This window comes from Theropithecus gelada, chromosome 17 (assembly GCF_003255815.1).
Source record: "Theropithecus gelada isolate Dixy chromosome 17, Tgel_1.0, whole genome shotgun sequence".
Taxonomy (NCBI): domain Eukaryota; kingdom Metazoa; phylum Chordata; class Mammalia; order Primates; family Cercopithecidae; genus Theropithecus; species Theropithecus gelada.
In genome coordinates, this window is record NC_037685.1 from 14,454,997 (window position 1) to 14,468,686 (window position 13,690).

A 13,690-nucleotide genomic window follows, 5' to 3' on the forward strand; every position below is an offset into this window, starting at 1 on the left:
TGAGAGTTGTCTATGAGATAAAGAAGCTCCTGATGTTGCAGTTAAAATGATTTTTAAAAATGAGGGGGGAAAAGTAACACAGGAAGGGAACAAATAAAATCACTGTACAAGTATATAATTAGTAATCTATGGCTCATTTTTTATAAGGTGTTGGATCAATAGTTGCTCAAATACTGTTGTCCAAAGCACACTATCTCCAAACAATAAAAAGCCTAACAGAGCACAGTTAGCCTGTAAGGGAATAAGGAACTATATGCTAATGCCTAGAATCTTCTTATTTAAAATAATAAAGTCTCAAATAGTTATTTTTTAAAAAGCTATAAAGCATTCATAATAAAATACTGGAGCATGCATATTACCATATCGGTGCTGACTTTGTTAAGCTGTAATTAGTGTAAATAAGCTCTAGTTAGATACCTTCTCTGAGGCAAGACTGTTGGACCGCTCAAAACTGTCCACACTTCCAAGCCGACCTCTCATTCTGTTAGCTCCCTGAGGGAAAAGAATAAAGTTAAGTGCTTCATGTGATGTAACATTTTACTTCAAAACTATAAAAGGTAGTTCCAGTTGGCCTCTTAATGTTAGCATTAAATTGATCCTTTTGTGGTTCACTTAAATGTGTTGGCTATATGAATAGTCATTATAGCACGGTAAGAACCATTCCTGATCTATTTCCATTATTTCTAAATCAGCCATTAGATAACTAGATACTCAGGCCAAGCTTTTTGAAGTTAGTCTGGTTACAAGATTACACATTATTCACCCATAAGTTCAGTAAGGGCCCCATTAACTCTGTCTCAGATTCAAATATGGAAGATACAGCAAAACAAATGAAAAAAAGCTATCTAGAAAATGACTTAACATATACAACCTAGATCAAAACATCATAATTCACATTATAGGATTATAATAAACATCAGTTAAAAACCACATGGAAAAGAAAACCACATTCTAAAATTTAAAGGTTTTGCTTCATTCATTATTCCATAATGCCAAACTATTTCAATAAATCATTTAATTTTGGAAGACTAGATATCAGAATGCTTCAATATTAGTGAATTGGTTATCGATTGTTTTTCACATAGTCCTTTGATGTGGATTTTATAAATCATCTCAGAAACAGATCTAAGAGATCACCTAAGATCTAAGAGACCTAAGAACCTAAGAGATCATTTTGTCTGTTCCCCCTCACTTTAAATAGGAAGGGACCGAGGCCAACTGAAGAAGGAAGGAGGATACAAGTCAGGTTGGGAACCTCATCATCTACAAGGTCTCAAAAGACAAAACACAGACTGAGGAGTTCCACACAACTCTAGAGCATGTGGCGAAGTTCTAAAAAAGAATGAGTGGAAACACCAGTTAGATCCATGTGACAGTGACCCTGCGAAATTTTTAAAAAATGCATAACATTTGCATAGTACTTTCCAGGCTTCAACTCTGTCTGCAAACATTCTTAGGTTTACTTGGGGGTCGGGGGTAAGAGGGGGTTGAATTTCATTTTAATTTTTAATGAAAGTAATATCAGCACAAAGTTTCCCAAGTGAAACTGTGCTATCAAGTTTATAATGAAAAGTGGTGGTCATCTACCCCCTCTCTCTCACTCTGAATCCCACTCCCCAAAAGCAAACCTTGACATTATTTATATTGATATTTCTGGTATTCAAGCTTATCCTACTGTTCCTTATGCTTTCCATTTTAGAAACTATCTATTGACTTCCTAATTCTGGAAGATGAAACTTTAATATTCTTACTTCATTATATACCCAGTTCCACCACACACACACACACACACACACACACACACACACACACACACACCTTTCTTCCCTTCTTCCTTCAATATAGTTACATCATGAATTTTGGTTAAATCAGTACTTTGTGCTTAAATTATTATGACTGTTAATATTGTTTGCAGCTGAGCTACATATTTTATTACGATTATGTTTGATTATACCTCATATCTTGTATATTGTTTTTCATGGAGTTAGTGGCTACTTGAGCAATCACAAATATATTACAAAACTCTCCAACAGTTCACGATATGGTCCAAACATCACCACATAAACCATTAATCTCCCTCTCTCTTCCTTCCCCTCCCCCTCCCCCTCCTTCTTTTTTTTTTTTTTAAAAGCAACCATTATGGAGACCTCTGTGTTTCTGCCCCAATCTGGACTGGACGTGTTACAATGTAGGCTTGCTCTACAAAGTTTCCTAGGATTTTCCTTCACTATCAACCTAGAAATTTCCTTTGACCCCCTCCTCTGTTGGAATTTCTGCTTCCTTGGTCCCATGTCTTCTCCTTTTTTAGTTTACTTCCTCATTTTGGAAAGGCGCATTCTCCAGGTGCTTTCTGAGAAAGGGAGAGTGGGAATTAAATTTTTTTAAAAATGTACATGCCCATAAGTGTCATTAGTCTATGCTTGCATTTCACTAATAGTTTGGCTGGATATTGTATACTGTAGTGGTTAGAAATTTTGCTTCCAAATATCTTAGCATTGCTCAAATGTCCTTTGGTTCAGAAGTCTAAAGCCATTGTGACTCTAGAGCCTGTGTGTCTGACCTGCTGCTTCTCTTTGGAACAGAATCTAAGTTTGCCCTTTGGCACTGTGAAATTTCACAACAACATGCCTTAACATGACTTTTATGCAGTCACTCTGTTGGGCACTTTCTGAGTTCTCTAAATCTGGAAACTCATGCGCTTTAGCTCTGATAAATTTTTAAAATTATTTCTTTAAAGAATTCCTTGCACGCATCTTTTCTTACTGGAACTCCTACTGTTTAGGTTCTGGACAGATCCTTTAATTTTTTACCTTGTTCTCCTATTTTCCTTTTCTTTGAATTTTGCTCCATTTTCTGAAAGGTTTTTTCCAACTCTAGTTTCCTAGCCTTCTCTTGAATTTTTCTTTTTACATCTACTATCAGAAAGTTTAACAGTTCTTTCTTCTTTTCAGATGACTATGTTTTACTTATGACATCTGACCTTGTTTCGTAAAGCAATATTTATTCTTATCTGATATATTACACCTTTATCTCCAATGGCTTACTATATAATAAGTAAAACAATAATAAAATTAATAGCTGCACCTAATAGTGTTGAATGCTTATCATGTGCCATATACTACGTTCAGCATTTTACAGTGCATTAGCTCACTTAATCCTCATACCAATTGTGAGGTCAGTATGGTTATTTAGCCCATCTTCACAGATACAGAGACTGAAGTTCTGACAGATTACATTGCCCAAGTTTACACAGCTAGTTAAAAGAAAGGGCAGCAATTTTGACACAGGAAGCACAATTTTCAAGTGAAGCTCCTGAGCTGTTACTACTACATCCCTAAACTAAGGCTCTGTGAAAAAAAGAATTACAGATAAAGCTAATTAGCCTACAGAGGTTACATGGAATTTTGTAAATGTCCTAGAACATCATCAAATTCTTTTCAGTTCTTCAGTTCTATGTTATAATTGGCATTCTTCCAATAATAAAAACTGTATTTGTGGCTAATAAATTATTGGATTAGTGTGTGTAGCCAAGAGGAAAATATAGTAAAGACAAGATTGCTTTCTGTTATTTTTAGCGCTACTTACACACCCACCTGCCTGGTTATCTCAGACAGGTTATTTGGTCATAACAGACAAAGTAGTCAGATGGTATCAAACCATTCCTATTATTAGAAAAACACCTGAAATCACCTATTTTACTCATAGTGGTGTTTTACCCACATATGCTTTTTTTGTGCACAAAGAAAAACAAAGTTACTTTAAAACTATACTCTACTACTTCACACATTTCAACAAGTAAAGACAATGGACATTATTCTGAAGAAAGTAGAAAATGGGTACTATTTTCAAAATAACTTGCACTTTATATTAGTAAATATTGGCTTGGCATGGTGGCTCATGCCTGTAATCCTAGCACTTTAGGAAGCTGAGGTGGCAGGACTGCTTGACACCAGGAGTTTGAGACCAGCCTGGGCAACATGGTAGGACCTGGTCTCTATAAAAAAACAAAAATAAAATTAGCCAGGCTTGGTGGTATGTGCCCGTGGTCCTAGCTACTTGGGAGGCTGAGGCGGGAAGACTGTTTGAGCCCAGGAGTTTGAGGCTGCAGTGAGCTATGATCACACCACTGCACTCCAGCCTGAGTGACAGAGCAAGACCCTATCTCAAAAAAATAAAATAAAATTTATATTAGTAAATATTTCTGTTTTGGAAAACAACTGGAAAAAAAAAAAGCAACAGATAGCCATTACATGATTCTGATTTTCACCTCTGAACAGACAGCTTTTTCTGTTGTACGACATTATGATTCACTAATTCACGTGGTAGGGCCTTTCCCTTGGACCCGCTTTTTAGTGGTTAATGAGCTGAGCTTCTTGGCATTTAAAAAATGGATCCTATTTCATAAACAACTACAGTTAGCTAAATAAAATATTTTGACATTTAAAAATGGCAGCAATTATGAGCTAAACTCCAAAACTGGAGTGTGAATTTTCTACTATACAACTTAGCAGGAAAAAAAAAAAAAAAAAGACAAGTTTTGGAAGTACACAAAACCCCTTTTGCCCTTTTGCTATGTAACCTTTAATACAACATGGGGAGCTGCCAACCTGCCCAAAAAGTGCATTCTGTTGCACATGGTACAAGCAAGACCTTGTTACGTCGCAACATTTATGTCATTTGGCATCACTCTGGGAAACAAAAGCTACGGTATCCACCTTGATCAAAACAGATTGGCTGTGCCCTTGCGAAAATGTCATTACAGCAATTGAAGGCATGCGAAAAAGACTTCAAAGTTGGCACTGCAAGTATTATGCAGGATGCCAAGGTACTAAATGGAGATAAAGAAAGTACCACCCTAAATACCGTTTGCCATTTTGTAAATGACAGAGCTTTTGAGCTTACCACTGAATATACTACCTCATATCTATGATGTGATATTTCCCTAACATACTAACATTTAATCCTCACAATTACATGAGGCAAGCGGATATTAATATATCCATTTCACAAATGGGAAAACTATGGCTTAGAAAAGGCAAATAATTCATCCAAGATCATAAATATAAAATTGGCTAGGGCCAGGTATTACATTCAGGTACCCTGACACCTACTTAAATGGTCTTCTCTGCTAAAATTTTCACTAAACACTGTGTTCAATTCAGGTAGCTGATGCTGTTTCTGATGCTGGTGCCTTAAGAATTACACTTACCTTAAGTGTAAATGCATCAGCATCACCTGGAGGGCTTGGTGAACCCCCAAATTGCTGGACCCCACCCCCAGAGTTTCTGATTAAGTAGGTCTGGAGTAAGGACCATGATTTTACTAATTTATAAATTTTGAAGGAAAAAGGCATAAATATTTTATGAAATTTGTGTTGGCATACTTCTGACAAATCTCCTAGATGTTCTTTTCTGAGATTCCGTTTTCCACTAATAAAATAATGGCATTCACAATCGATCATGCTTGCTGCAGGGCTTCTGTTAAAGTTAAAAGTATCTCTATCATTAAGAGAAATAACTAGAAAAGTATTTTGAGCCATAACGAAGAAACAAAACAAGGAATGCAGCATATCAGAAGTTACTATGTCCTAATGCTCTATTGCACAAACATGGAAAGAATCAAAATGTATCCAACTATTTAAACATATTCTTATAATGCTATTAAGGTTAAACAGGTGGAAATAATGTTTTTAAAAACAATACGCATTTGCAAATAGAGTTCAATGGTTAATTCAAAGTTCCTCTCAAAGTCTAAGAATTTATGTCACTAATTTGCCTCTTTAAAGGCACTGAGAGATCACTAAGGAAGACACTTATACACTGAAGGTGAAATTTTATTTGTATATTAACATAAAGGCCAAGAGACTTAAAAAAGTCATCAAGGTACATTTTGAAACTTTGTTCATAGGAGTTAAAACACCTACCACCCAACCAGTCTTGGTTTTCACAGGCAGTGTGCTGGGTACAGAAAAGAGCCCTTATTGATGATCCTACAATGGCAGTGTTTCTGATCCATTAATAACCTGAGCTATTTATTAACACATGAAAACAGCAAGCAGAAAAAATAAATTTTAAAAAGCACCCTGGGTGGGCTTTGTGAGGTATGTGTGATAAGCAGGTTTAAAACGATCACTTTCTCTTTTTTCATTTTGAAGCAATCTCAAATGCGGAGGCAAGTTATAAGTATAGTACAAAAATGTTTTTTCCCACAACCATTTTCACATAAGTTGCCAATATAAAGCCTCCATCAGTCTGAAATACTTTACTGTGTATTTTCTATAAACAAGGACATTCTCCAATATAACTAAAATACAACTTTCAAAACCAGGATACTGACATTGATGCAGTATAATACTACTGAATCTTCAGACTTCACTCCAATTGCACTGGTTGTCCCAATAATGGCTTTCAGGGCAAAAGGATTTGATTCACAATCTCCCATTCCACTTAGTTTTTGTGTTTCTTTAGGGTCCTTCAGTCTGGAGATATTCTTAACCTGTTCTTGACTTTCTTGAAGATAACAGGCTTGTTATTTTGTAGACTCCACCTCAATGTGGTTTTGTTGACATTTCCCCATGATTAGATTCAGGCACTGCCTATTTGTCAGGAATACCACAGAAGCAGTGCTGTTTCTTTACATCAGGTGGCACAGGGCTGCAATTTGTCCCACTGCTGATGATGTTCAATTTGATCACTTGGTGGTGTTTGCCAGCCTTCTCCATTGTAAAGTTATTTTCCCATTAGTAATTAATAAATATTAACTACATACAGCAAATATCTTCTTTATGATCAAACTTTCAATATATTCATTTATTTTTTGTATCAGAAAACAGTTTCCCATTTTATGCAATAAGTTAGATTATCTGTGGCTATCATTTATGTCAATGGTCGTATTTTCTCAGTGGGAGCCCTTTCAAGGTTTTTATGTCCTCATGACACATCAGCATCTTTCTTCGAACATTTTCCTACTATCTAGAACACCAAGATATTCTGGTTTCATCTGGTACTTTTCCTACAGTCCTGAAATTAGCCATGTTTCTCAGAATCTTGGTTCCGTCTAGTAGAACATATATATATATACACTTATGTTTATATTTACATATTTTTATATTTGCATATATTTCTATATGATTGTATGTTTATATTTAATGTATATAAATATCATGATTTTATATTGATACCTCCAAGTTTTATTTTTGTAATTTTTTTATTTCCACAGGTTACTGGGGGAACAGGTAGGTTTTTTTTGTTTGTTTGCTTGTTTGTTTTAGAAAGGGTCTCACTCTGTCTCCCGGGCTGGATTGCAGTGGCGTGATCTCAGCTCACTGCAATGCCTGCCTCCTCAGTTCAAGTGATTCTCGTGCCTCAGCCTCCTGAATAGCTGGGATTACAGGCACGCAACACCATGCCTGGCTCATTTTTTTGTATTTTTAGTAGAGACGGGGTTTTACCATGTTGGCCAGGAGGGAACAGGTGGTATTTGGTTACATGAGTAAGTTCTTTAGTGTGATACCTCCAAGTTGAATCCAATGCAGGGTTCATTCTAATTTCTACCCTTTTCATATTAGTAATTTCTTTCTCCCTGGATTCCACTCTCCTTAAGACATTTACTTACTTCACCAGTCCCTGTGTGTATATAACCCATCTCCACAATGACCACTGCACAGACACTGTCCTCATCCCACTCAGGCTGTGCCACTCCATGCTGGGGCTGCCATCCCAACACATGCACATCCTCAGCCTGCTCAGGCACTCATCCCTGTGAATGCCCGCTCCCCTCCACTGTGACTCTGACACCCGCACTGGGCCTTCCTTCTGCCAGTATGCTGCCTCCTGCGATCTCCCAAACCAGGTTCCCCTTCTCTGCGGATTCCCTCGTCACTGCAAGAGGCTCCCACACCCTGCATCGAGCCACCCCCACATTCCACACCCCATAGGGACAGTCTCCCTGCTCTGAGCCACCATGGGTCCCCCATGCCACAGCCCAAAACACCCACGTAGGTTGACCTCACCTAATAGCTCTAAGGAAGAATTGTTCAGGAAGAGGAAAATAAAGTTGAAGGGGAACCCTTTTACTTATTTTAAAATGGAATATATACACTTACTCAATGGAATATATAAATTTCCATTAATTTATACTTTTTTCAGCACTTAGCCTCTAAGTTTCTAAGAATGAGTGATATGGTTTGGATCTGTGTCCCTGCCCACATCTCATGTCAGATTGTAATTTCCAGTGTTGGAGGTGGGGCCTGGTGGGAGGTGACTGGATCACGGGGGATGGATTTCTTAGGCATGGTTTCGCACCATCGCCTTGGTGCTGTTCTCATGATAGTGAGTTCTCACGAGATCTGGTTGTTGAAAAGTGTGCAGCACCTCCTCATTCTCTCTCTCGTTAATGCTCCCACCATGTGAGATGTCTCGCTCCCCCTTTGCCTTCCACCATGATTGGAAGCTTCCTGAGGCCTCTCTGGAAGAACTCTCACCGGCAGAACTGTGAGCCAATGAAACCTCTTTTCTTTACAAATTACCCAGTTTCAGGTATTTCTTTACAGCAATGCAAGAATGAGCTAATACAATGGGCAAAAAAATAATTTCTTTATAACTTCCTATGGGAAATGATTTTTAAAGTTCTTACAGTATTGAGCATCAATATTCTATTTCCCCTTTTCTATACATAAACATTTCTACTACTAAATCTCTATTGATCAAATTCACATAAAGGTCCCAGAATAAATCTCGATCTGAGAAGGAAACTTATTTTGAAAGATCATTTTGGGCCGGGCATGGTGGCTCACGCCTGTAATCCCAATACTTTGGGAGGCCGAGATGGGCAGATCAGAAGGTCAAGAGATCAAGACCATCCTGGTCAACATGGTGAAACTCCATCTCTACTAAAAATATAAAAATTAGCCGGGCGTGGTGGTGTGCACCTGTAGTCCCAGCTACTCAGGAGGCAGAGGCAAGAGAATCACTTGAACCCGGGAGGTGGAGGTTGCAGTGAGCCAAGATCGTGCCACTGCACTCCAGGCTGGTGACAGAGCAAGACTGTGTCAAAGAAAAGGAAAAAAAAAAAAAAAAAAAGATCATTTTGAGCTGGGCACGGTGGCTCTCACACCTTAATGCTAGCACTTTGAGAGGCCAAGGCAGGTGGATCACTTGAGGTCAGGAGTTCGAGAACAGCATGACCAACATGGTGAAAACCTGTCTCTACTAAAAGTACAAAAATTAGCCAGGCATGGTGGTGTGTATCTGTAATCTCTGCTACTTGAGAGGCTGAGGCAGGAAATCTCTGCTACTCGAGAGGCTGAGGCAGGAGAATTGCTTGAACCCAGGAGGCAGAGGTTGCAGTGAGCTGAGATCTCACCACTGCACTCCAACTTGGGTGACAAGAGTGAAACTCCATTTCAAAAAAACAAAGCAAAACAAACAAACAAAAAAAGAACACTTTGTTAACTAATTTTTAAAAGTTATCTTAGGCTTTTTTTTGTTTTTAAGGAAATCCGTGAACCTGTTGGGACTGAAGCTAAACTGTTAGAAAACACAGATGTGCATACTTAAAAGACCATCAGCGCAATCTTACCCTTGAGAAGATATTTTCCAGGGAGCTAGTTAAGGATCTCTTAGCTTTATTTTTCAGAATGTCAAGTTTGAACCTTCCACTGCTTGTTGCATTTTCTGGGATTGTACTATTTGAAATAGTCTAAAAAAAGAAAAACAGATACATTTTAGTTTGGAAATACTCAAGGTTAAATGAGACTTTAATTATAGGCTTAAGACTAAGCTATTAAAAAATCACAAGAATTCTTCAGTAGCTCTATTATTAAGTAATAATTTAAGTCCCACACCGTGAACACAATGATTACAAGGAAGGGGGTTTAATTTTTCATATTGTATGTAATAAAAAGACAGATGTAAAATATTTCTTTCATGCCTTTCCTTTCCATGAATACATTCCTGCTGCATTTAGCAAAAATCATACTTGAGATGTCAATTTTTACTGCTGCTACTCTGATTAACATCTATAACTATCCCTTCCAAGATAGATATTTTATATCCAAATTACCAGGGAAAACACAGAACACAAGTTCCAAAGAACAAAGCATTTTCCAAACAAAACTGGATTCTGGTAATGCCTCTGTTATAATTTCATTTTCATTTGTGAGTGGGTCATTTATCTCTGAGATCACAACTATAGAACCAAACTGTGTGAGAATCTACGATGTGTCCACTATATTAGGTTCTCTATGTATTGTATCCATTGAAGTAAGCAGCTACATGGTCCTTAGCAGTGAAAACCTTTCAAGCGAGAAACCTTATGATTTGCCTGGGGAGGGAACAGCAACACAAAGCACATGTAAGTATCAAATACGAAAGCAGGAAGATTGGCTGTGGGTCTAAACACGAAGAACAGAATACAGAGGATTCAGACAGGCAGGAAGAAAGGGATGAAGACTTCCCCAGAACTGGGGATAGTTGTTGGCAAAATCCTAAAAGGTGGATTGCTTAAGGGAGAGAAAGTCAGTGCATGTATTTAGTTAAAATATTACTTGCCATTACTTTTAATGGCAAAAACTGCAATTACGTCTGCACCCGCCTAATAGAAGGGAACAGTAAAAGGTAACACGAGAAAGTCAGGCTGGAAAACAAAAGCCTTGAATGTTCTTAAGTGCCAGATAAATAGGAAGAACTAGTAATCCAAATTTATAAGCCGAGGGAAATCCCTGTCAATGTAATGTTTTAGGGACAGTTATCTAAAAGGAGTGTTCAAAAACACACCTAAAAGACAGGAAAATCAGACTGAAAGATCAAAATGAACTCGAGGCTTCAGCACAGTCTATGTAGGAGGCAATAAGGGCCCACACTAGCACTAGCTCCATCAAATCAGTTAAGAAGTTACAGATGCAAGAAAGGCCCCACCAAGAAAGGAAAGGAGAAAAAACAATGGGTATAGATGTGGGCTGGACAGGGTTCAGGGTGTATAAAGCACTGGGATCACTCATTATTCTAAGGCTTCCAGATAAACAAATGTGACAAAATAGAAAAACTATATGGGCACTTAGCAAATATCTGACACACAGTAACTGCTCAGTAAATACCAGTTGAATAAATGGAAGGAAATGAAGGAAAGGAGAGCATGATGGAGGCAGAAACTTAGCTACGAGCAAGAAAACATTAACATGTTAAAATCTCCTCCTATACGATCATTTCTTTGTGATTTATCCATCACAAAAAAATGCACATCTCGTGTACATCCTCCTTTAACTTCAGGTCCACATCAAAGCTCATGTCTTCCATATTTATACTCAAATTCCTCAATAGGCACCAAATGTATCAACCTCCATACTTACCACCTCAAATTCCTCTATGGGCACCAAATCCATTTTTCTAATTGAATCTCAAACACATTTCCACATTGAACTCTTATTTTTCATTCTCATCCACTGTCCCACTCTCATCTGCTTTCTGTATTTCCAGGCTCTGTTTCATCAAATTTCCCCACATGGGAAACCATGACGTTGTTCAGAGCAACTCCCTCTCCCTTCCTTTACAGATTCTTCCAGTCAGTCACTACGTCCTAAAGATTATGCTGCCTAAATAGCTCTTCACTCAGTTCCTTCCTCACTTCTCTAGGGCTCCGCTTGGTCTCTCTCCTGAGTTAAATAAATGCTTCAAGACAGAATTATTCAAGCTATTTATGTACCAATGCTACCTCCAACTTGTGCATACATCATTATACCAATCACATCATAGTTTAATGTATTGGGTTTCGTGTTGTTTTCTCCTCCTAAACAGTTAAGATGGCAGGACAGGGTCACCATTATTCATCACTGTTTCCTAGTACACAGTCTGTACTCGATAAAGATTTCTGCAATAATTAAATCAATTATCACATATTCTATTAAAACATTCTCCCAACTGGAGAATATGACTTAGTCCTAACCCCCTCACCCAGCAACCTCCCCAAGAAATAAATCTACCATGAGAAGAACAGCAGAATTTTCTCTTTGTGGTGCAAATCTGATCTTCTCGCTCCCTTACTTCAAATCCTTCCACGACAAAGTCAGGCCTGCCAGTAACTTAAGGCCCTTCCTCATCTCATTCTGCCTATCATCCCAGCCTTGTTTCCCCCACCAACCCCCAAGCATGACCTCAAAACCAGCACCACTAGAGAACTTTATGCTCAGTCTTTCTCCCTCCCTTTCTTTCTTTTTTTTTTGAGACAGAGTCTCACTGTCATCTGGGGAGTACAGTGGTATGATCTCAGCTCACTGCAACCTCTGCCTCCCAGGTTCACATGATTCTCCCGCCTCAGCCTCCTGAGTAGCTAGGATTACAGGTGCCCACCACCACACTGGCTAATTTTTTTGTATTTTTAGTAGAGACGGGATTTCACTATATTGGCCAGACTCTCGAACTCCCGACCTCACGATCTGCCTGCCTCAGCCTCCTGAAGTGCTGGGATTACAGGCGTGAGCCACTGCACCCAGCCCAACAGTTCCTCAACTGTTCTGACAGCTAAGTTTATCTCTCCTAAAATTCCAGCTCCCCCAAATGTCCTTCCTCTTGAATCTCCTCTTCTCTTACTCTCTACTGCAGCTCCAAAGCAAAGACATAGCTACTTTTGTGCTCACTACAGATGCTTTTTTTTTTTGTCATTGAGTCGGAGTTCTTTCTTTATATATTCTGAATAGTAAACCCTCATTACATAAGTGGTTTGTAGGTATTTTCTCCCACTCTGTGAGGGTGTTTTTTCATACTCTTGACAATGTGCTTTAACATACACATGTTTTTAACTTTCCATGGTGTATATGTATCACATTCTTTATCCAGCCTATCACTGATGGGCATTTAGGTTGATTCCATGTCTTTGCTATGGTGAATAGTGCTGCTAAAATCTGCACAACAAACTCCCATGACAGTTGATGCAGTAAAAGCATTTGACAAAGTCCAATACCCTCTCATGATAAAAATACTTGAACTAGGAATAGAAGAAAAATTCCTCACAGTGATAAAGGCCATATACAAAAAAAAAATCACATCTAATATCATACTCAATGGCAAAAAATGAAGCTGGACCTCACCTTATACCCGATACAAAACTTAAAATTGATACAGATTCTTTTTTTAAGCCACTTATTGAATTTTTTCTATATATCTATTGATCTGTTTGCATTCCCCTTTCAAATATTTGAGCTGTTCTCTGGAGGGCACATGATTCATTCATCAGTTTTTTTTGTCACCCTTTTCCATCACATAGTGTAACTCATAGAAAGTTCTCAAGAAATGCTTTTCTGTGACTAAATGAAGGACTGTGTATTAACGATATGTGATTTGTTCTGAATATAGTGAAATAAAGACACAACTTGAATTAGTGTTATCAAAACTAAATATTTCAATATCCCCTTTGATGTTACTGCTGGTGGTCCTGCTTCTTCTATATGCAGCAGAGGATAAATTCTAAACCACATGCACAAAAATACCAACCCTCAGTTTGCAGCTAGGGTACCATTTACACGATATTACCGGTGTTTCACCATTTGGGCTATCTCCACTTTTGATGAAATAAAATGTTCATATGAATTGGAAATAAAATAATAGATTAATATAACTAAAAATAATGTACATTCATTCTAAATCATGAACATGTACTATTAATACTTTTTTTAAACCAAAACCCACAAATTCTTTTA

At 37.9% G+C, this 13,690-nt stretch overlaps 1 protein-coding gene across 3 annotated transcripts in view; it reads right to left on the reverse strand.

Moving 5' to 3' along the window:
- The window catches only part of TBC1D4 (TBC1 domain family member 4), a 207,416-nt gene that overhangs the window by 42,896 nt on the left and 150,830 nt on the right, over window positions 1-13,690 (reverse strand). For all 3 annotated transcript variants that reach the window (XM_025364716.1, XM_025364714.1, XM_025364713.1), the window contains exons 8-9: window positions 9,580-9,699; window positions 418-492 (exon numbers count right to left, since the gene is read on the reverse strand). In XM_025364716.1, the coding sequence (XP_025220501.1) occupies window positions 418-492; window positions 9,580-9,699 (195 nt within the window). The remainder of the gene's footprint in view (window positions 1-417; window positions 493-9,579; window positions 9,700-13,690) is intronic.